We start from the raw sequence: 23,022 nt of genomic DNA on the forward strand, positions 1-23,022 counted from the left end.
AGATTATTTATTTGTCGAACAAGCAATCAAGATTGTCACATTGATTCAATCAACATCTTTATCTCATATTTTCCAAAGAAATGACAAGTTGATCGTCAAGTTGGCTGGCTTTAACGCTTCGTCTAATTAAAAGTGTTTGGTTGTTGATAAATTTGATTTTGTGGTGGCACGGAAGGTTGTGGCATGTAATGTTGTGGTTGTTGATAGACTTGAGTCGATGGTACATATTGAGGTTGAGATTGAGGTAAATAAGCAGACTGTGGATTAAAAGGAGGTTGATACGATGGTGGTTGTGGTTGATAATATCCTGGTTGCTGTGGCGGTGGTTGTGGTGAACAATACACAGTCGATGTCACTACAGGTTGAACTGGTGGCATTGGGGTTGATAATAACAATTATTATGACTTGTGGTCATGTGATTGGGTGGTGTGGTGTGATAAGTGGTGGTCGTCGTTGTGACCTGTTGAGGAGGAGGATTATATTGTTGTACATTCAAAGCAAATGTTGTAGGATAACAAACACCACTCATACCAGTAAATCCAGTTCCCTTATAAGCCATTCCACCTGACATGACAAAGAGGTAAGCATTAATGAATTCGTCAAGAGTAATCACTCCATTACGGTCCGTATCCATCATGAAAAACAAGTGTTTGGCTTGATGTTTGTGTAGGCCGAGACAAGCCATCGCTCTCTTGAAGCCTCGTTTGTTGAGATAGTTGGCACCGAACATGACATGTTGATAGAAGAGGGATTGGGCCTGAGTGATCCATGTGCTTCTATGAGTATAGAAATGTTGAGGCTAATTTGTTTCGTGTGATCACATAAAAGTTCAATCATAACCAAACAATTCAAAAACACATGAATAATCATATCATCCATACGATTCCCATGATTATTATTCGTTCAATTTCATTAAAACTTACCACTACAAATCCAACAGGAAGCCATCGCGGACAAGTGGTACCATGCCAAAACACGGAAGAAGGTCTTGTCGTTATGGTGGTCGTTGGTTCACTACTCGCAACGGCAGAAGCAATGGCAACACCTCCCAATAGACCCAAGCCGAGACCAACAAGACCAGCATGATGGTGATGGTGGTGATGATGTCTGCGTACCATGATGATGAAAGTGTTTTCTGGAAATTTTTTGTGAATGATTTGCATTTTGGAACCACGAAACTGTTGTATTGCAATATTAATGCAAACACTTGCTTGAATCTTGATGAAAAATGAAACTGTTTGTTGAGACAAAATTTTTGGGGAAGAGGGGGAATCGAACCCCCGGCCACAGCTTTGGAGGCTGCGATGTTACCATTACACCACCTTCCCTGTTGACAATATCTTTTATTCACGACTAGTTTATTATTATTAATGACGAAGGTTCTTACAGATCGACAAAACGCAACAATTTGCTGTTATTGTGATTGTAATATTGCTATGCATGAAGGCTTTATGTCACCAATGAACCCATCAGCAATGTTCTTCGCACTCGTTACGTTCCAGCTCTAACTAGATAACCCTGTCACACGTTGTACCGTGTTTCCTCATTACTAAGGTAAACTTCCCGAAGATGCCTTCAATCCAGCGTACTCTCTTAATGATCGATTGTACATGTATGAGCAACAACATGAAAGGCCCAAACAAATCATGGCCAGTAAGAACAAACAGCCTGCAGTGGCAAGTTCGACGTACGCAATTTGCATAATGTCATAAAATTTAACATATTCCATGGGTTGTTTGGCCCTATCATACGACACCACTTGAGGTCTAAATTCATCGAAATAACAATTCACAGTTTGTCCTTTGGTGTATTGGGATTGAGGACTTGATGAAGTGTGGGGAAAGTAAGTGACACTTTCTAACTTGGAAAATTCCTTATCCATGTTCTTGCTATCGTATTGAACCAATGCAAAACATTTGCCTTGAATGAGTGCTGGCTGATCTGAAACGCTGTGAATGAATGGCGCTGCCTTAGTTGTGTGTAGAGCATCATTGGGTGTCACGGCTTTTGCGTTTTGAATCAGCTTGGAAGAAATTTTGTGAATGTTCGAAGGTTTTGTGGCGATCACAATGGTGTTCTTAAAATCTTCCAATGTTGCCGACGAAAAGTGGTCATGCATGGGAGTGTCAAGTACCACTTGAGCCACATGTTCTTCATCGTTGTGAAGTAAATCTACTTGTTGTACTTGACAATTAATATTTGGATCAAGGACCGTACAAGTGGTGCTAACTGAGGTCTCAATGGGTGGAAATTGTTTCACTCTGCTCATAAGAAGGCTCGAGGTAATAATAAAAACGCATCCAAAGACAATAAATGATAATGTTAAAACGAGGAAAATACAAAGCCCGAGTCGCTTATTTTCAAGACTGATCATTGTGTGTATGTGAAATTAAATTACACAAATAAATGTATCACACGCTTCAATGATTGTGTCAATTATTATTTAGAGACTCAATGGATGTTCTTTTTGAGAGGAGGTCTAAGGACTTGTTAACTTGTGCGCGCACAAGAATAATGTAAGAATGTGTCTTTTTTAACTTGACCCTGCAGCAGCTTTGCCAACAAGACTCTCCGAGCAGCAAATTCCGAATCAGGCATTTATACATTTTAAAACAAAATCAAATTTGCTACCATGACGCAGGTATGATTTTTGGTATGATGACGATCGTCCAAATATTAATCATGCTTGAAGAGAATTCTTTCATCATAGATCTGATCGAAGGAATTTTCGTGAAATAGCAATGCTCAAGATTCAAAAAGATTCGTTGAACGATCGGATTTTTTTTATGGTGAATCTGTTTGTATTAATACACCTCCCAATAAGATTCTTATTAAACATCTGCTTTTTCATCAATTGCCAATGACGTTTTCTTCAGTGGAAGCAAGCACAATGAGCTCAGATTCATGGAAACTCCAAACCTTTGGTTGCAATTCGAACAGAGTTTGAGCAAGCACGCTCAAAAGGTATTGAAAAAAACAACAGAAAAATACCAGGTTTGTTTCTCTTTCTCGTTTTTGAAAGCTTGATTTTGTTTTGCTAAATTGATTGTTGGTGGCTTGTCTTTGCTCTCTCCGTACATTTATAACGTTTTTCAAATCCAACGACATTCACGCTATGGCTGATATGAACATCGGCCAATCATTCTGTTGCTGGATTATTCGGTTCAATATCTTCTTGAATGACTCGTGATTAATTTGATGGTACCATTCAAACAACCGCTATTTCTTGATTTTAATTTAAATAACCCTTCTCTAACAACAACCCTACCTTGAACGATATTGGCACTAACAACATCATGTTGTGTGTTTCTAAATTTAATCTATTTTCCCTGTGTGCTCCCGTGCACGGCTTCTTGTTGTTTGACCTATTTATTACGACTTGGGCTTGCTATCTATTCTACTTTTTCATCATCATAACTCCAATATTTTGATTTTGTCCTACCCTACGAACAATGATCAAACTGTTTGTTCATTCCTTTAAATTATCTCATAACCACTCTCATCAATTCTTTGATGAACATAACTCTATTGACACTCTTCTTCAATGAACGATAACGTGATGATAATGATTTTCACTCAACCTGGGCAACTTGAACTCTTCATGGGTGTAAATGATTATTATTGCTGCCATGATTGTACCACACCGTGATGTGTTGATGATGATAACTAATTTTAACAGATGGGTCTTAGACATCCAGTTCCAACCAAGGATACTCACTTTGATGAGTCCGATGAAGCCTTCTGTGTTTGCGTTGGTATGCAAGGTACCAGACCAGAAATGGAGGATGCTCACAGTTTAAAGCTCAATATTCAAAATGAATTGAAGACCCTCCAACAAAAGGCTCACTCATACAAATCTCTGAACTTTTTCGCTGTTTTTGACGGACACGCTGGAGATGAAAGCTCTAAATTTTGTGCAGAGCACATTCTTGAAGTTGTAGATGAACACTTGGAAAAATCAGATGATTTGGAATTGACCGATGATTTGATTATTCGTTCCTACTTGGCTCTTGACGAAAAGCTAAAGACTTGGATGGAAAAGGTTCAAGGCATTAGCCCATTCAATGGAAGCGGTTCTACTGGTATCACTTGTTTCGTCAAGATTGGCGATGAGGTTGAAGCCATCTGTGCCAACGTTGGTGACTCTCGTTGTGTATTGTATCACAACGGTAAAACTTATGAAATGTCCTACGATCAAAAGCCAATGAATGATGGTAAGTTTGAATCAATTTCAATGGCATTTAAAATCGTCAACTTTCACGTTATTTATTAACATTTCGTCATCCATTTGCACAACCAATTCAAATCTTTTACCAATTTTTATTGGAATAATGTAAATCCTCAATGGCATGTAAATGCCTATTTATGAATCATTGCAACATTTAGTTGAGAGAAAGAGAATTGAAGCTGCTGACTGTACAGTCACCATGAATCGTGTGAATGGTAATCTTGCTGTTGCACGTGCATTTGGAGATTTCCGTTATAAGGGCAATGAAAAGAAGAAGCCAGAAGAACAAGCTGTTTGCTGCGTTCCTGAAATTATCCGAAGAAAGTTGGACGGTTTCAAGCGAGGAAACAAGGAAGATCCATCCTTCTTGATTTTGGCTTGTGATGGTTTGTGGGATAAATTCACAAATGAAGAGGCAACACAATACGTCAAGGAACAATTCAAAAAGTATGACATTTTCAATGAAACTGAAATTTCTAGCGATTTGATGCAACCAATCAGGATTACTTGGTTGAACAAAAAGGTCGATGAATGGGATGCCAACGACGTTGAAGGATGGATTGAAAGTTTAGGATCACCATATAATAATTATTTCTTGAGCAAGTTCAGAAATGGTGTAGATTTAAAGCAAGTCATGATGCAAGATGACAAATTCAATCGTTTGAAAGAAACTTTGAGACACGCATCCAACTTTGTGGACGAATTTAAGAAGAAATTCATTGAAAGAAATGAAATTCAAGAAAAGCCAAAGACCGTTCCAAGAACCACTCGCGAAAAGTTGATTCATTTGACAGAACGCATGGTTGATTATGCAGTTTTTGAAAAGAAGAGTGATGACAACGTTTCTGTGGCCATTATTTTGTTCAAGTAAATTGTTCATCACGCGTATTGTCAGAATGCAATATCGTTGTAAACTAAGCAGCCATAAATACCAATAATGCTTAATTCTTAATTTTCCTTTTATTTCTTTGGAATGTCATGCTCTGTTGTCGAGTTGTGACTTCGAATTACATTCACTCTTTAACATGATAAGCACAAAAAAGATACGTGGGTGGTGCAAAACATCACAACAAGATTCTATGGAGAGATTCGTTCATGCTTCCAAACAATTTGACAACACTTCATCATTTAGGGTGAAATGAAATATCTCCCTAACCAATCTCTTCATGCACTCGATCGTTTGCAAAGGTTATCCACTCGCTCACTCCCTTACTGTAGTGCGAATCCTCATTTCTCCATCTCATAAGGAACACTCAAATACTTGGCATCACCCCACCAACACCCTCGTCACTGACGACGGACGCAACTTCAAATTCCAACAATGCACAAACATTCCTCTTCATAAAAAATATTGAAAATTTAGAACCAAAGCAGAAATAAACCCTATCAAATGTCATTCGATTTTTTACCATGAATTTCATTAACGCACCGATTCGCATGATAGTTTCCAATCTTAAATCTTCACGATGTCTTCTGCTTCGCACAGAAATTCAAGTGAGCTCTTTTTCATGCAAAAGTTTGCACACAACAAAAAAACAACTATTCATTGTATTCTTCAATTCACACACAATTTGTGTTATCTTGTCTACTTGAATTATTTCACACACGAACCAATTCCAATGACTCTAACAACCACTTGTAACAATAACCACTCAAACTTGTCAAATGCCGCTCATACCGCTCCAGTAGTAACAAATTGTGTTGTTGTCACGACGACCACGGAAAAAGATTCTTCTTCCATCGAGCAGCAAACACAACAACAACCATCACTCACCAAGCCAACATCTTCCTCGAATGGCATTAAAAAGCAAAACAAAATGAAGAAGAAGAAACTTGGTTCTTCCTTTTTGAACGTGACTGTGGTTGGAAATGAAATGCCACTTGTCACTCCACAAAACAACTCCACTCGAAAACACAAACAAGACCCATGGATGCAAGGTATTCTGTATGAATTCAAAAACGCTTGCTTTTGTACCACTTATACTTCAAGTTATGCTGTTGTTGGTTCCAAGTCATTACCAAATTCGAATTCCACAACCACAACAACAAATTTGACAACATGTAACAACAACACTCGTGCTGTTTAAGTGACCATCCTTCAACAACACCTATAGAATGGTACACAGATATGAAAAAGAAAACTCTTGTTCATATTGTACAAGATGAATCTCTGAAAACTTTTTCTTCACAAGAGCGTGTGAAAAATGGTTATCTCAAGTTGTTCAAACAAGAAGAGGTACACAATGAATTTGGTCCAAAACTGTAATAACAGCTGCACGAATCATTCGAATGGACTTGTGAAGAACATTGAACGTGTTTTTCACACTATTGATTTTGTTACAAAAACCTTTGTAATAAAAATACCATGTAGTATTTATCATGTATTTGATGACGTAAATGTAACAGGACCAGAATTCAGGTCAGCCTAGCAGCAACAGTGTTGTTGATTGTCCAATTTCATTGGTTATTGCCATTTACTCTGTCACTTTCCAAAAAAGAGCATGAAGCAACATGAAATAGGCACAACATTCAATTTTACTGTTTCGAGGTCTCATGATCTTCGTTGTGTCCAATGTCGACGTGGATGTGTTGCATGAATATTTGACAACACTACTTTCTTTCAACAATTTTACATTAGGTCAAATCTTCAAGAAAAATTCACACGATCAACACAATGGGACATGTGACATCGATTCATTCTTCTCATCCTTCTCTTGTAGATGTTGAAACAAAGAACCATCAAGAGAGGGATGCACGAATGAAGAATTCCATTTCATCGTTCAATTCCTCGTCATCTTCATCCAATGGATCATCACAACAATGTGTCATTTCTGTTAATTCCCAATTTTTGAATGAAATGGAACATGTGCAATTGACAAAATATATCATGAATTTAGAGTTTGAAAACCCCAAGTTGTGGAAACAATATGTTGTGCAGTATTATTTAACTACTCGTTTTCAATTTCCTAAAAAGGATTTGACAATGAGGAAGCGTTCATCAACGTGGTCAAATAATGAGAAAGAACAAAGCTCGACGTTGAAGAATGAACACAATTTACATCCTGTAAAGTATCGACATGGTGCTGTATTATCCGAGTCAGATGTCAACCTATCAAACTTATCCATCCAATATTCGAGAATGATCCTCCTTCTACAGTCGACCATTCACACTCCTTCTCCAAACTATTCAAAAAGAGCCCTCCAAACCAATCTTCTCAAACAAAATCAGAACCCACCTTAATAGGAACTGCAAGTGTTTCAAGTGCTCCACCATGTTCTTCATTCCTTTCAGACATTTCCAAAACTGACATGAATTCCAACCAAAATCAATTGCCTTATTCAAAAGATATAGAAACGGAGAGAATGAATACAACGTTGGAAACATCCATCAATTCCAAATCTCATTCATCCATTCCATCTTGTCCAAATCATGATTCACAATCAGAAACAAATTCTTCATTGAATTTACCACCCAAGAGATTGACTGTACCAATTCAACATGACAATCTCTTTGATTCCACACGACCTCGGAGTTGTAGATCTCTTCCTCCGAAACCACTCATTCGTATTTCACAGTACGAAGTTGAATATTCCTCTGTAGAACAAGAATTTCGAAGAGAATTTTTGAATTATCAATTAAGGGAATATAAATTTCCTCAAAAATCTTCAATGAGGAAGACAAGTCGTTGTGAACATGATGTGGCTCTTCCTGATCAGTTTTTATGGGATTTGAAACATTCCAAGAGAAAATAACAATGTTGTTATTGTTGTGGAAAGAATACAATGGAAATAAGGATCCCTTATTGTATGTTGAGAATTTGTTGAACTGTAAAACGAGTTTCAAACCTACGTAGATGGTTATTGTAGACTGAGATGAAGATTTATATTCTTGTTGATGTTTGAAAATTACTTTTTTTGAAACCGAAAGAGTTATACAACACGGAGGACAAATGCATGAAAGAGAACGCTTTTTATTGGAGTTTGTTTGACATTGTGGAATGGCGAGATTCAACAAGCATCACTCCACCTCGAATAGAATATTTGAGCACCAAATTTTACAATGACAAGTGACATACCCTCAAAATGTTCTCAACGACAATATCCATTTTCTGTGGAAATAAATCGAAATTGTTCAGCGTCTGTTCTCTGTAAATCTCTCAAGACTCTTCAAGATCATACAACTACATTCTTGTGAAAATGACTTGAGTGGAAAATCAATTGACCAAAATGGAATCAAATTCCACATGACACCATTTGTCTAAAATTGTATTAGAAGGACTCATTGGGTTCTTGTTTAATATTCAACATGTATTGTGTTCTTGATTTACGCTTGAGCATTGAACTCTCGCTGGGGTTGAAATACAATGATCCCCATAATAACGTTCTATCGATCCATCCCAATGCTCTCGCTCTCAAACTTTTATTGCATCATTTCTCTCTGAACATGTCTCAATTGAATTCAACATCACCAAGATTCATGCACGCAACATTCTTCCTCACCAACTCTGTGCGATCGATTTATTTCTGCAAAAGCTCACTCCAAAAAAAAGGCTCAACACCTCCGCCCAAGTTTTGACGACTTGTAATTCGCACGCATCCTGTTGTTTGCATCTCTCTCGCGCCACGATTGTAGCAACAAGGCTTGTGCTTTGCACACACATCATTGAAAATCAAACCACTGACAAGTGTTGAACAACAAGGCTTGTTGTTGATTCATAACAAATAGAAACATCCGATTATTGGTGGATCATTAGAGGATAGAACACCACGCTAGCCTCAATAATAGTCGAAGAATAGTAGTAGTAGTATTTGAAATTACCAAAGGCTATTGTATTTGAAGTTGTTATCTTTGTGCTATATATTGCATTGATTCTCATTGTACTAGTTTGTAGTACTATCCTTCTCTCATTTAAGAGTTGCAAAAGAATCCATTGTTGTCTATCTGTACACTACACTGGTGGTTATTCTCTAATATTTATACTCACCAACAATTGTCACTAAAGTATCATAATACTCGCTAGAAATACAAAACGACAAAATGAGAAGAACTCCTCCATTGACCTATGGCAACACTGCTGTCAACTCTCGCTCCAACGCAACAGCTCCAATGAATATTCACAATACTCGTTATTCTCCAACCAAGATTCAAAAACCAAAGAAAACGAGCCCAAGCAAATTCCTCTCTCCCAAAACACTGATGAATAGTGCTCGTTTGGCAGCTGCAACTTCTCATCAGGTTCCTGTCAAACAATGTCTCTATTATGGAAGAGGAGGTTCGAACCAGCAACAACCACAAGTCAAGATCTTGACAGACCCACAGCAACAACCACAGGTCTTTACAACTGCTTTGAATCAGCAATTTTCATCCGTTTCCTCTCAACAAACCAAATATGGTCATCAAAGTTTCCCAATGGTCGTTTCTGCAACGAACAAAAATTTATCGTCCTACAATGCAACCACTCAGCGATCAGCTCAAATAAGTTCGAACATAATTGGTACGACACAAAACAAGCAATTGCAACAACCAAACAACCTAATATTGACTCAAAAACAAGAAACAAATTGCTCGACAGCTTCTTCCCATCATAGACATTATCATCACCACTTTTCGAACGATCAACAAGCGTTGTCCTTTCAAAACTCTCTCAATTACAGGATTCTGAATCCTCAACCTGTTGCTCCTTCTTCAGAGATCTATAACAACTTGACATCTGCCACCATGGGTCAAAGTCATTCTGCCAACAACAACAACTCTTCGGGTTGTAGCGTGACACTCACTCAGCCTGTTTCGAATCCTCATAGCAGACAAGCCACCATGGTCACCATGAAGAGCAGCAGCACAAGCTCCTTACCCATTCCCACTTCTTCAATTACTCCATTGTCAGGTGAAGTCTATTCGAACAATACGAGTGTCAACTCGTCTCTTGCTTCTATTACAACCTCAAGCACTTCCATCAGTGCCATTTCGACTCGAAGTAGTGTCTCAAGTAATGTGAGCTCTCTCAGTATTGGAAGTGACATTTCAGATTCTCTCAAATACAGCCATGATCCACGTGGAACCACAACAACAAGTACAAGATTCACCTGGAACAATCTTCCAACCACTTCATCGTTTACAAACACTAATGTTCCCTCAAACACCAACCAACAAGGACATGGACTCGATAAAAAGACAGAGCCCTTCTCAGAGAGAAAGTCAACCCGATCGATCGAACCTTCCATTAAGGAAGATGAGATTTCTTCACAGCAACAGTCCTCCTCCATTCATAACAAACAATTGGGCCTAACATGGTCTCCTACCAAACTCCAACGAGCTCAAGAACGAACCAAGAGACAAATCCTAAGTGTCTTGTTGTCACCTTCGAGTTCTGATTCTGACGAAGAAGAGGAAGAGATCTTTGCCAAGATTCAACAACGCTATAATGAGGCAACTCTCAGAATTAACTCAATCATTAACTCGACACTACCTGGTGTGACCAACCCAACGACAACAACGACAACATCCACATCGACTAACATCACCAATGTACATAATAATAATCAAACAACAACCATCAGTGCTAACCCATCGCAACAAAAGCCCCAACCTAAGGCAGCTCCTCAACTCTCCTCAAGTGCTGACAGTAATGGAAGTAGTAACTCACGATCACGACCTCTCACATTCAAGACTCAAAATTTGACAAGTTCCCTACAACAAGAAAAGGATCGTATTGAGGGTTTGTATTTACCTCCAATTGTCTTCCCACCAAAGAATGTCAACAACAACTTTGAGATTCATGAAGACAACAAGATGATCTCCCTGATGCTTCAACAAGACAAGACCTCATGCAATAGTTCTTTCGAGAGTGGTTGTAGTAGCATGGAGTATTCCACTCCTAACTCTTCCAGTGAGACTTGTCAAGGAAACCAAGCACTCTCTCACAGATATCCTCAAACCAATAATCGATACAGTGGTGTTGTGAGTAGTGTGCTTGATACTTTGTTTGAGAATTGTGAAGAACGAACGGTCATGTTCGATGACGACGAAGACGATGAAGATCTCCTTAGTATCGGTCACTCACCCATGTTTTCGAGTCCAAGTTCTTTAGGAATGGAAGATTGCAGCCTGTCGTCGTATGACGGCGAAGAGAGTCCAGCACTTTCTCCAGAAAGCATTCGACAAGAGGCTCTCAAGATGGAACGAGATCTCTTCTTCGATCGAGTTCCTCCTGAAGCTCGACTCAAGATTGACGACTTCTCAGTGGAGGTCAGAAGCTTTGGATCGACCTCTTCTCGACACATTCCAACCATCACATTGGTGGCTCATTGCTTGAACCAAATTTTCTTGAATGGAAGCAAAGCCACTTCACTCTTCCTTGAACGAATGATGAGCATTGTGTGTGATCGTGCTGAGATTGATCATCGATGTCTCTTATCTGCCTTGTTCTTTATGGTCAAGCTTCAAAATCCATCCTTTATTCAGAATGAAAACAACATGTCACTCTTCAGTTGTGATCCTACTTCCTCAAAGAATCAGGTGGCCAGTATTTCCACCAAGAATTTCATGTTTGTCTTTCATGTCTGTCTCATGATTTCCTCAAAGATTAATGAGGACAATTATTACAACAACAAGACCTTCTTCAAGTACATGGCTCCCAATGAATTTAGATTAATGTTCCATTCGTTCAATATGGACATGGCATTTGATTACATGCCAGACATGAGACGTGTCATGGTCAAGGAAGATGGAAGTGTTCCAATCTTTCCAGTGTTGAGCTGTAGTGAGAGATTCCACAGCCAAACGCTTGCCAATGAACATCAAAAGAAACTCTTCCAACAATTTAACAAGACTGAAGTGAACATTACACGAATGTTGAATTATGATGTTTGTGTGAAGGAACAAGAATTGTACAACTTTTTACACAAGCTTGAACGAGTGAATGAAAGCTTGTTGTCATGTTAATACACCTCTCTCACTGACCTAACTAGAAGATGAAACTATTGATATCATATTCACATTTGTCATTCTTCCTAAATAAATTAATTCGCATCTAGATATTCATATTTTTAACTCCTGTGTTGTCGGAACTGAAAACTCCTGTTTTCGCGAAGCAATTCTCAGTTTTTTGAATGAAATTGATTCAAGGTCCTCTCTTTCAGCACCCCAAACAAAAAATGCAATCAAACTACTTGCCAATGACGATGGCATTTGTACTGTTTACAGGCTGCTTTTACTGATACATCTGGATCATGTGACAGGATTTCATCGTCTTCTTTCATCTCGTGAAAAACTGAAATTACTAACCCGAAACTTCCGCTTCATTTTCAAATGAAATGGCGAATTATTGCTTCGACAAATAACAATGACAGCCTTCCTCTGTATTGGAATCCATTGCCTCCCAATGGTGTCAAGTACATGTTGGGAACTGGTACCACCTATTACAATTGGGATCAGAAAGCCATGTTGGAGGTCTATGATGATTTTTGCGTGCCAATTTTCGGACCACTTGATGACAAGTTGAATCGTTTCCGATGTCACTTTCTGAATGTCAACCTCACGAGTTATTTAATTTCTTTGGATGAATCACCATTTCCTCCCTGTTGCGTATTTGGAGAGCAAGTTTTTCATCCTCCTGAACCAGATTTTCTGAAAAACATGGTTTACAATTCAACTGGACAAATTATGGGTCAACCAGTGAATTGGTGGGTATTAGATAGCGATCCCAATGATCCTGCTGAACCTTTTGGATATGGATTTTATCAAAAGTCTTCTTCGTATGGCGAAATTCCTGCTGCATTCTGGTTTCGAACAGTGAATGGTTTTTCCATTCAATACTTTTACAAATTCGAAGAAAAGCAGCCGGATCCAGCTGTTTGGAGATTACCCTCCATTTGTGTGAATGCTCCTTCATGTGGTTATTTGTGAGTGTGATCAAATTTGGAACGAAAAATTGTTGAAATGCATTCTTAATGAACATCATTTGTGTGTGATGCATGATTTTTTAAGAAGTCTCTACATTCTTAACATTTTAATGAAATGCACACAGTTCAGTTAAACCTCTTCGCCCTTTTCTTCATTGAGAGGACTTGGTGTCGTCAATTGGGGTGTGGAATCATCAATAATGATGTCTTCTTCCTTATCTTCATCCTCGTCTTCATCCAATTCTTCCTCCGCTCCTTTCATGTTAATCATTTGACAAAATTCATCAAAATCCACCGTTCCATTGCCGTCATCGTCGACATCTCGAATAATACCTTCAATATCGACGGTGAAACCAAATTCCATCACAGCACCTTTCAATTTTTCAGTACTAATCACTCCAGTTCGATCAAAATTGCCACCCATTGCGACAAATGCACTCACCGTCTCATTGTCATGCACTGGTCGATCTTGCTTTTTTTGATTTTCAATAAGGTTGACCAATTCTTGAATGGTGACAAACTCATCATTCTGTAATTTTTGCACATAATCAAATAATTCATCTTCATTGAAAGGTGTATCCAATTCTTTAAGGACTTTCCTCAAATCCCACAATTCCATTTTTTGACAATCTCGTTTCACATATCGATTGAACACATTGACAATTTCCTTCACGTCGACAATGGATAATATTTGCTTATTATACGAAATTTGATTAATATCTACAACACCCACCAAATTATGTGTGGATGAGCTATTACCAGAATGCAATGAATTTGAAACGGGGGGAGATTGTACAATTTCGCATTCGGTTATAAACGTACTTCCACCATTGACGGAATTTGAGGAGAGCATACTTTGAGATCGTCTTCTCGAAAACGATGAGGAATTGTTGGTATTGGGATGAAAGGATGGAGGTTCCGGAAAGATTTCGGAAGTGGAATTGGGAGGAAATATAGCACTCACTGGAGAATCGTCCATCGTGAGCGATTGATTTATCATCGATGAGGAATTATTGTTGGGATTTCCTGAAGAACTTCCTGTGGATAATAAAAGTCCCCTTGATTTACTACTTGATTTCCGATGGGAGGGTGCGGATGATGATAGGGAGAATTGAACATTTTTCAGCATTTTTCCATCGATCTAGTCATAGGAATCAGTGTATGGTTGAACTACTAGTAGTTAGAATAAAGGGTTAGCTCCGATCGTGTTTGTTGAGAAGCAGAGTGTTTGATTTACAGTAATTTTTTTTTGAGGTTAAACGTACAGCTTTGGCGGGCTCTGTCAAATGTCAAAGAATGTTGTGTTTATTTCATTCCCAGCATGCTTATTAAAAATCAAAATCATCATCGTCAGCTTCTTCATCAAACATCAATGATTCATCATCACTTGGAATGTATCTTGATTGATGACTCTCAGCTACACGATACACTTTATCATCTGCTGCTGACACGCCATGACCTTTTCCATATATTGAATCTTCGTCACTAGTCTCTTCATCTTCGTCATCACTCAAAGAATATTCTCCATATTTCATATTCATAATTCTCTTAATTGGATTATTCGATTGTTGTCTTTCCAATTCCATCAATTTCATTGAATACTCATAACTTGATGAAAGATTCGAAACAAACAATGGGGATGGTGTATTTCCTTTCTGTGGTATAGTTTTTGCTGCTTGTTTCAAGACATTTCTGTTCGAATGATTGGTTCCAACCATGGAATTAATGACATAGTCGTCAATACTGGAAAGTGAGGAAGTGGTACTGTAACTTGAAGAGTGATTGGTGGAACGACGAAATTGTGAAATGTTTTCTTGAAACATGGTTTTTTGAGGTTCAGAAGGGTGTGCAGCTGGTGTATGGTGCTGTGGTTGTTGCTGTGGTTCAGAGGCTGCTGTATTCTGAGCCACATTCTGCTGTTGTGTTGAAGAAACTGGTATCATTGAAGTTCGTAAAATTGTTGGTAGTTGTGAAGATGATGGTGGTAGATTGGTTGTAACATTGTTATTTGTAGCCAAGTTTGACGATTTTGAAGTGTTTGAAATTTCCGAATGTTCATCAAGTTTTGAGGTAGAAGGAGCAGTGTTGGACCGAACAGAAGCGCTTGCATGATTGTTGACAATGGCAGCAGCAGTAGTAGTGGATGGATGAATTTCCTTATTGCTGTTTGTGAGGTTATTACTTGTCAAATTTGACATTGCTCCCTTAGAATTGTTATTGTCATTCTTTTTTGAGTGTGATGCACTTGATTGATCAAGTTGATTCGTATGAGAAGTGGTTTGAGAAGTAGTATTGTTACTACTCTTGTTTTTTCCTCTTACAAGACTAAACAGAGATGGAATGGCAAACTTTTGTGAAGTGGGATGATTCGAGGATGAATGTTCCTCTTCGTCTTCTTCTTCATTGTCGTCATCTGTGGTTGAATATTCCTCCTCGTCATCTTCATATTCTCCATATTCATCATATTCTTCATCTTTACAGTTATCATCCTCTTCTCGGTATTCATCTTGTTTCATTTCCTTCTTCAACATGGGATGATTATTATCATGCTTTCCAATTTTTTGCTTTCCTCCCTTATTTAATTGACTATTCGTGAGATGAATTTGAATGAGTGGCTTTGATCGTTGAACTCTCTCAAATAATTTCTCTTCACTGAGAACTTGTTTGGTGAGACTGGTAATTGGCCAAATGAATAGGCAACAGAACCAGTGGTGTTTGACATGTTGTCATGATTATTGTCATCTTCTTCAGTGGTCTGTTCATGATCCTGTTGTTGAGAGAATGTGTTTGAAGGTAAACATTGTTTTCGAAGCGAATTCAAAATTTGAAGATCTTCTTCATCTGCATTGCAAACAACGCCTCTTCGAGAGGGATGAGGTTCCATTCGAATGGGTTCTTGACTTAATATTTGTTTCACAACCACTACATTGGGTGAAAAACTGCTACTACTACTATTATTATTATTATTTCCAATGTCTGAGGAATGAAGTGAAGAGCTAGTTGTGGAGCTGAAAGACGAACTTGGTTCTGTGGATGCACTACTATGCTGGTCATGACGATTCAAGTTCTCAACAATACGACGTGTATGTTCTCCAACAACTAGGTGTGGCTCCTTTTTGGATGAAACAATGGATCTCTCACTTTCAACATTCAAAGATGGATTGGATGCATCCATTATTTCTGTCGTCATTGTGTTCACTTCTTCCATCCTCTTGATGTTTGGCACTGCATCTAGAGTTCTATGGTTCTCTGCATGGAGTGTTCGATTCTTTTTGAGTGCAGCTTCATGGAGCGTCTCAAAGATTGGAGGCAACTCACCCATGTTACTCGTGTCTGTTTCAGTCTCACTTGCTGATGACTCCAAAGAATCCAAGCTCTGAGAGGGATTACTGGATGGAGTATAAGGCGAATGACCTGCGTACTGATTATTCAGGATGATATTGTGATTCTGTGGTAACGATGGTGGTGGTGACAAGAAATTTCGATTTGATTTCGTGTCGTGATGATTTTCCATCGTGTTCATGAGATGTGAAGCTTGAGGATGAGAAGCAAAACTGGAAAAGTCCATCGAAAGTGCACTAACAGTAGTTTCAATACTTGAAGGACGTGGTTGACGAGATTGTGGCGTTCCAGCTATAGGAATTCTTACCACGCTACAAGTATCACTAGAAATATCTTCATCGTCACTGCTGTCGCTACTACTCGAAGAAGCTGAGTCATAGGAATATCTTCGAGTGTTTAACTTGTTGAGCAAGTCCTTACTATTTTGATAATTTCTGAGGGCGTTCAAAAAACGTCTTCTACTTTCTTTTCGAGAGTTGTAAACATCATTGATGTGCATGATACTTGTTGAAGAGTATGAACTCTCGTCGTCATCATAGTCTTCATTGTGTGAGGATGAAATGGAATGATTTTTATGTTGCCATTCCAAACTTCTTGCAATGTGACCGTACACTTGATTTTGTATCAATTCAACCATTGCTTTTGATTTCTTTTCATGAAAAGGATGGTTTTTCTGATTTTTCGAATGGCCAAATAGACGAAGTGAAAATCTCTTGTTTGTTTTCTTATCTTTTGTGTGGTGGCCATGATGACGAGCTTCTCTTCCATAATTCCAATCTTCACATGAATCCAAATTTGATGATGTTGAAGTATTGTATGTGGAATCATTCGACGTGGTAGTACTAGTAGTACTGCTACTTCCAACATAATAAGGATGTTGTTTCTGATGAGGATAAAAATAATTGCTTGAACTCGTGCTGCTTCTTGTCAACGAGGCAGTATTGCTGGTACAGCTCGCCAAATCGTCGTCATCAAATTCTGCTCCAACGGTATCACGCCCATACTTGGTAAATACACTTTCCATGGTTGCCCATCTTGGAATTCTCATTGGTTTCTTTTCAAGTAAGATGGGTTTCGCTCGAGAGGAGCGTGCATCCAAAATGTCAACATGATACTCTTCATCCATTCCCTCTGAATAATGATGATGGTGGTGGGGATAGGAATCATCGACAGCACTTGACAAGGATGAAATGGAACAAGAAGTGGGACGACCTCTTGGTGTCGTTAGGTGCTGCTGATGACGAGATTTTTGCTCCAGCTGTTCTTGCCATTTGAGTCTGAAGAAATCTGGGAATGAAACAAGTTGTGAACACTTGGTCACATGACCTTCATGAATCCACTTTAAAACATCAATATCGTGTAAATAGGAGCAAAATGGTGTTGATTTTCTATTTTGAAGATCTTTAAAAGTCGTGCTTGAAGTTGTGATCTTGATGAGTTGAGCATCTGCTTTGGGATGAAAGACGGGATCTTTGTGACATCTCTTTTCGTATCGATGTTGAAGGGGTTCAGGTAAGGTGAGTAATTTTTCGAAAGACAGAGGAGGTTTCATTGGCCCTACCATATTGGTAGTACTTTGAGTGGGTGATAGCCACTCACGTATTGGCTCGGTGGTTGATCGTGATATGGAATTTGAGGGTTTCAAAACAGACAATGAGAAGCTTGATTCTCGAATGTTCAGATTTTCAGTCATTGACTTTTCTGCAGAAGCTTGATTGTCTTGTGTTGTGGTGGCATTGGAAACTTTTCTAGATTTCACTTCATGTAATAAATCAACAGCTCTTTGATGAACCGTACAAGCATCAGTTTCGATGCCACTATTCTTTCGTGTCGCTGCCATTGACATGATAACATGATTATTGTATCTAAATTTGATATCATGTTGTTTTGAATCAAAAGAAGAAGTGGCGTCCTTTTCTGCTGTTGTGAGAATGTGTGTGACATGAAAAAGAGTTTTTCTTTTGGATGCTTCCACTCGATGATTTAAGCTCACAATTCTATTTCCAATTCTATTCACATCTCCTAACAGATCATTAGAAATTTCCAACACAACCTTACAAACGGCTCTAAGCTGCGCCAATAGTCCAATCATGCTCTGGAAATGTTTGTCTCTATTCTTTTGTTGTCGTATAATTTCCAACTCGAATTTACTTCGAGATTTTGTCTTGAAAAGATTCGTGAGGAAACCTTTCGAGTTCTTGCTCGAATTCGTATCCAAAGATAAATGTCTGAGATCAGAAGAGTAGGGATTAGCTGCCATCAACTCTTCCTCGTGAAATGAAGTATTATCAATTTCATAGACTGGATGCTTTCCACGTTTTCGATGATTGGTTGCAACTGAATCAGAAGCGGCGCTTGCAACACTATTATTAGACGAGGATGCTGAGGAAGATGAGGAAGGCCGCATGGCATCCTTAAATGTCACTCGTCTATTCTCAATTCCATAATAGTTGAATGACAAGACAGAATGAGAGTCAAGATCTGAAATTGCCATTGATGAAGCTCGTGAAGATGATATAGATCCCATATCATGACGATTGAAATCTGTAGTTGTCGAAGAATCTCCTCGAGTGCTCGTGGTTGCTGTTGTATTGGATGTTAAACTTCGAGTATGTAATTTTCTCAAGTCATTAATACCAGTACTGTTCAATTCTGGATGCAAAGAAGAAACAACCGATAAGGCATGAAAAGGGGTCGTTTGAGAAGTGTGTTGTTGTGCTGCAGCCGAAGAGCTCGTATCGTGTTGAGGTGTTTTGGACGACCTTCGTCGACGCTGTTTCTTGTTGTTTGTTATTGTTGAATTTGTCGAGTCCTTTTGTTGAGATTTGGCCAATTCATGAACATAAATGTGTCCGCAATTGTCATAGTGATTAATCTTGCGTAGTATGAATACCATATTCACCTGCCTGAACTGATATTACGGCTGTGTTGTTGGAATATTTAAAAAAGGGTAGGTTGATGTTTTTACAATTTTCTTCATTGAACGTTGGAGTGCAGTCTTCGTTGGCGAGGTACATGACACATTTGTTTCACAAATTTCTGTTTTGGGCTCTTTGGTGGGTCATGGTTATTCCCCATCAACACAATTCAGATCTGAATTTGGGTACAAATATGGAAAATGGATTGAAATGCATTCATTCCTAGAGAGGTAAGGAACTATTCATTCGTCCCGTAGCAGTGGGTAGCTCTGACATGGCCCAAAGGATGATTGATATTGGTTGTTGAAGCATATGCATGCATTCACAAAAATTTAAATCCTTGTTGTTCTGATTCTCGGTTTTAAAAATTAGCCCATCGGAATGCAAAAGTGGTGCCATTTGCATTCGTTGTTGAAATTCATAGCACTTGATTCAGTTCTCAAACTTTAATTTCGTATGTTTCATGTTTGAATCACGAAGGGTATGATGTCATCATTATTGTTGTAATTTTGTGTTGTTGGCCAACAACAGGCTTGCTGTTTCTGCCCAGCAATAGTTCGATGCATTTTTTGATTTTAAAAATTTATTTTGGTTTTGAATTAATTGTCTCAACCTGCTTTTAAATAAACGTAAAGCTGACAATAACTTTGAGAATAATGGCAACTACAGCAATGAGTAACACCACTGCCAAAATTAAAATAACAATGGCCATTGTTCCACACTTTTGGTACTTTTCGGCACCAGCAAGTTCCTTATTTCCTTGTTTGACACTTTCAAATGTTTGTTCAATGTTGTGATCGATACGATCGAGGAGAGATCCTTGCTCGACGACTAGGGCAGAAAATTCCTTAAATAATTCATTGAGCTCGACAATGGAAGTTAAAATTTCTCTCAACTCCTTGTCTCTTCTAATGTTTTCTCTTTCGTTTTGAATCAACATTTGAATTTGCTCATCCGTAAATCCAGGATCATATTGTTTTTGCTCTAGAGCTTCGATACGTGCTTGTTCCTCTTCTGTTAAATCTTCGTCGACATGTTCTTGATTATCAGACTTGTAGAGCATGACATTTTGTCTTCGTTGCTTGAGGGCCTTGAGTTTTTGCAAGTAATCTTGTTGTTGTTCACGGAATTGTTTGGAGAGTTCGTTCAATTCCATGACGAGTGCTGACTTGGTATTTCGCTTGATGACATCTTCTTGATTTTTTGGTTTTTCTTCCAAAACGATACGTTCAACATATTGTTTACATCTGACAAACAATCTCTTGATATCTTCAGTGAGAATTTCAATTTGTCTCTCTTCCTCTGCAAAGTTGTTACTCTTTTTTACACTAAAAGTACAATGTTGTTTGTGCATTTGTGAAAGTTGTTCCACTGTGATGATGGCATTCGGGCGAGCCATGCCAAAAATTATAAATATTTATCAAATATCAATGAAATGAAATTTCAATATGAATTGTGAATGGTAATGTTTTAAAATAATATATATGTAGTATCATCATCATTGTTACATAAAAAGCATGCCAAACAGTATTCATCCAAGGAGAATATAATTACAACAAGGTGTCATGATGATTTCATCTTGTGAAACCGTGGCCATGTCAAAAACTTACTGTACTTTTTGATCGAGTCAATATCAACCTTGACTTGAGTCAAAACACGATACCACAACGGAGAGGTTCCCTCTGCCCATTGTTGATCCATTCCATGATTCTCAATGTCCTTTCCAGCAGCGGATGATCCCGAATTTAAATTCGTAGATGGTGAATAGTGTAATTCAATTTCCTCTTCCTCATCCACATTTCCGTAGGCTGATGGTGCATAATAACTCCTTCGCAGCTGGGCATATCGGTTGGAGAGATCCCGACAGAGAATGGACTTCTTCATAAACGGCACTTGAAGGATACTCATTTTTTGTTGTTATTTTCGATCGTTAATGGAACAGTTTGACCGTTGGAGACTCAAACATGTCAAAATTAACTTCTTTGGACTTCTCAAGTGATGCTGTTCAAGATGAGTGCAAGCCGTTGCAGAAAACAACTATTTGAATTCATTCTTAGAATTGAGTGTAGGGGGCAAGCCCAAGGGGCAAACGTTTTCCTTTGCTGAGACATCTCCAATACCAAATATAACGATAAAATTTTGCTGCATAAAACAAATAAACAAAAATACACCAAAAAAAAATGAGAACATTCTTTCGTGGTTGTTTTGTTGGTGCTGACACAACAATGAAACGTAGTGATGAGATGGTATACTCATCGTTTCTTTTGAAATTGAGTGAAGATATAATTTCTGATCAAATAATTCCATATTTTGATGCAAAAAAATTAAATTTCATTTGCTGGTGTGTGTTCGGATTGGAGAAGAATTGTCAAATCAACCAAAGTAAAAGGTGTGCATCTCTGTTCAGTATAATGCCTCAAACCTCATGTTTCAATCTCTGAACGAGACACAAATAAGTGGGTTGACAAAAGGCGACTTGAATGAAATATTTTCAGAGTTCTCCTTTTTGGGACATATTGGGAGAAAATTTAAAGAAAATATCAACGATCAATGTTTAAAAGATTGTTCAATTCAAAAAAGATTGAATTCTTGACATTACAATCAACCAATATCATCACCAAAGACATTCCTTCCAAACGTATTTCACCACTCACCAGTTTGAAATTGATAGGTGTTCATGTAAAGACTGAACAATTGAGAATTATATGCAATAGATTGAAAAATCTAACAGAATTAACATTGATTGGAACTCATATTGACCAAAGAGCAGGACAAATTATTTCCAACTCAAAATTGAAAAATCTGACACAGCTCACCATTGGTGATTTTATTGGAAGCGAAAGTGCTGAGTATATATTGACCTCAGACAAATTGAGAATTTGAAAAAACTGGAATTTGTTATAACTATGGGACAATTAGCAAAATTCTGCCTTGTCAATTATGTTCCGCCGATTGACTCCTCAAAGTTTCCAATACTTTGCAGTTTTACCTCATGTAGGCATTATTTATCCAAAGAAGGAATCATGAATGTCTTAAAAAGTGGAATTTCATGGAAAGAATTGACATTTGTTTCATGTAAGAGTCCTTTTGATGATGATTGCATGTTGCATGTTAGCAAAATTACTTCAATTGAAAAACTATGTTTAGCCGAACGTTATGATCATATGATATGTAGTTCAACATGCAAATACTTGTCACATTTACAAAATTTGGCTCACCTTGAGATAGGCGTGGACAATGACGGTTTTATTGAGTTGTGTAATTTTGAGCCCAATAATTTGAAACATTTCTGCAATTATGCATCAGAAACCTCTGAAATCTCTGAATATGCTATTCAAAAATTTTGTGACACATTTCAAAACCTAACTTTTTTGAAATTGCGTAACACCAAGTTGGGACCAGGTTGCATGTATCACATCTCTAAATTACCAAATTTGACGGATTTACAACTAGAAAGAACATATGTTGATACGGAAAGCTTCAAACATTTCAAATATGAACGTTCTAAAATCACTTACTCTTGGCTCTGCCGTCTCGTATGAAGAATTGCGGTATCTGTGCAATGGTAATCTCATTCATTTGAAAACTCTAATATTTTCATCTTTATGGCCCGCCGGTTCACTCGAAATTAGA

General features: G+C 38.1%; 13 protein-coding genes across 13 annotated transcripts; 7 read left to right on the plus strand and 6 right to left on the minus strand.

Moving 5' to 3' along the window:
- Positions 1-122: 122 nt before the first annotated feature.
- On the minus strand, positions 123-1,118 carry C9374_007835 (uncharacterized protein; the record flags this gene model as incomplete). The annotated part of the gene is made up of 3 exons (XM_044697844.1): positions 123-367; positions 532-799; positions 924-1,118. The coding sequence occupies 3 exons, from the start codon at positions 1,116-1,118 to the stop codon at positions 123-125; spliced, it is 708 nt and encodes a 235-aa protein (XP_044545949.1).
- Positions 1,119-1,549: 431 nt separating this feature from the next.
- Positions 1,550-2,374, minus strand: C9374_007836 (uncharacterized protein; the record flags this gene model as incomplete). The annotated part of the gene is made up of 1 exon (XM_044697845.1): positions 1,550-2,374. One exon carries the CDS (start codon positions 2,372-2,374, stop codon positions 1,550-1,552), a length of 825 nt encoding a protein of 274 aa, XP_044545950.1.
- A 530-nt stretch (positions 2,375-2,904) lies between these two features.
- On the plus strand, positions 2,905-5,099 carry C9374_007837 (uncharacterized protein; the record flags this gene model as incomplete). Its single annotated transcript, XM_044697846.1, has 3 exons — positions 2,905-2,994; positions 3,680-4,214; positions 4,387-5,099. 3 exons carry the CDS (start codon positions 2,905-2,907, stop codon positions 5,097-5,099), a joined length of 1,338 nt encoding a protein of 445 aa, XP_044545951.1.
- Positions 5,100-5,847: 748 nt separating this feature from the next.
- Positions 5,848-6,315, plus strand: C9374_007838 (uncharacterized protein; the record flags this gene model as incomplete). Its single annotated transcript, XM_044697847.1, has 1 exon — positions 5,848-6,315. One exon carries the CDS (start codon positions 5,848-5,850, stop codon positions 6,313-6,315), a length of 468 nt encoding a protein of 155 aa, XP_044545952.1.
- A 587-nt stretch (positions 6,316-6,902) lies between these two features.
- C9374_007839 (uncharacterized protein) lies at positions 6,903-7,469 on the plus strand (the record flags this gene model as incomplete). Its single annotated transcript, XM_044697848.1, has 1 exon — positions 6,903-7,469. One exon carries the CDS (start codon positions 6,903-6,905, stop codon positions 7,467-7,469), a length of 567 nt encoding a protein of 188 aa, XP_044545953.1.
- Positions 7,470-7,537: 68 nt separating this feature from the next.
- C9374_007840 (uncharacterized protein) lies at positions 7,538-7,981 on the plus strand (the record flags this gene model as incomplete). Its single annotated transcript, XM_044697850.1, has 1 exon — positions 7,538-7,981. The coding sequence occupies one exon, from the start codon at positions 7,538-7,540 to the stop codon at positions 7,979-7,981; it is 444 nt and encodes a 147-aa protein (XP_044545954.1).
- Positions 7,982-9,266: 1,285 nt separating this feature from the next.
- On the plus strand, positions 9,267-12,170 carry C9374_007841 (uncharacterized protein; the record flags this gene model as incomplete). The annotated part of the gene is made up of 1 exon (XM_044697851.1): positions 9,267-12,170. The coding sequence occupies one exon, from the start codon at positions 9,267-9,269 to the stop codon at positions 12,168-12,170; it is 2,904 nt and encodes a 967-aa protein (XP_044545955.1).
- A 366-nt stretch (positions 12,171-12,536) lies between these two features.
- C9374_007842 (uncharacterized protein) lies at positions 12,537-13,133 on the plus strand (the record flags this gene model as incomplete). Its single annotated transcript, XM_044697852.1, has 1 exon — positions 12,537-13,133. One exon carries the CDS (start codon positions 12,537-12,539, stop codon positions 13,131-13,133), a length of 597 nt encoding a protein of 198 aa, XP_044545956.1.
- A 126-nt stretch (positions 13,134-13,259) lies between these two features.
- Positions 13,260-14,258, minus strand: C9374_007843 (uncharacterized protein; the record flags this gene model as incomplete). Its single annotated transcript, XM_044697853.1, has 1 exon — positions 13,260-14,258. The coding sequence occupies one exon, from the start codon at positions 14,256-14,258 to the stop codon at positions 13,260-13,262; it is 999 nt and encodes a 332-aa protein (XP_044545957.1).
- Positions 14,259-14,457: 199 nt separating this feature from the next.
- Positions 14,458-15,660, minus strand: C9374_007844 (uncharacterized protein; the record flags this gene model as incomplete). The annotated part of the gene is made up of 1 exon (XM_044697854.1): positions 14,458-15,660. One exon carries the CDS (start codon positions 15,658-15,660, stop codon positions 14,458-14,460), a length of 1,203 nt encoding a protein of 400 aa, XP_044545958.1.
- Positions 15,661-15,707: 47 nt separating this feature from the next.
- Positions 15,708-19,367, minus strand: C9374_007845 (uncharacterized protein; the record flags this gene model as incomplete). The annotated part of the gene is made up of 1 exon (XM_044697855.1): positions 15,708-19,367. One exon carries the CDS (start codon positions 19,365-19,367, stop codon positions 15,708-15,710), a length of 3,660 nt encoding a protein of 1,219 aa, XP_044545959.1.
- Positions 19,368-20,008: 641 nt separating this feature from the next.
- Positions 20,009-21,297, minus strand: C9374_007846 (uncharacterized protein; the record flags this gene model as incomplete). The annotated part of the gene is made up of 2 exons (XM_044697856.1): positions 20,009-20,760; positions 21,000-21,297. 2 exons carry the CDS (start codon positions 21,295-21,297, stop codon positions 20,009-20,011), a joined length of 1,050 nt encoding a protein of 349 aa, XP_044545960.1.
- A 642-nt stretch (positions 21,298-21,939) lies between these two features.
- Positions 21,940-22,931, plus strand: C9374_007847 (uncharacterized protein; the record flags this gene model as incomplete). The annotated part of the gene is made up of 3 exons (XM_044697857.1): positions 21,940-22,238; positions 22,388-22,464; positions 22,537-22,931. The coding sequence occupies 3 exons, from the start codon at positions 21,940-21,942 to the stop codon at positions 22,929-22,931; spliced, it is 771 nt and encodes a 256-aa protein (XP_044545961.1).
- Positions 22,932-23,022: the final 91 nt, after the last annotated feature.

Source organism: Naegleria lovaniensis (assembly GCF_003324165.1).
Source record: "Naegleria lovaniensis strain ATCC 30569 chromosome Unknown tig031, whole genome shotgun sequence".
Taxonomy (NCBI): domain Eukaryota; phylum Heterolobosea; class Eutetramitea; order Acrasida; family Naegleriidae; genus Naegleria; species Naegleria lovaniensis.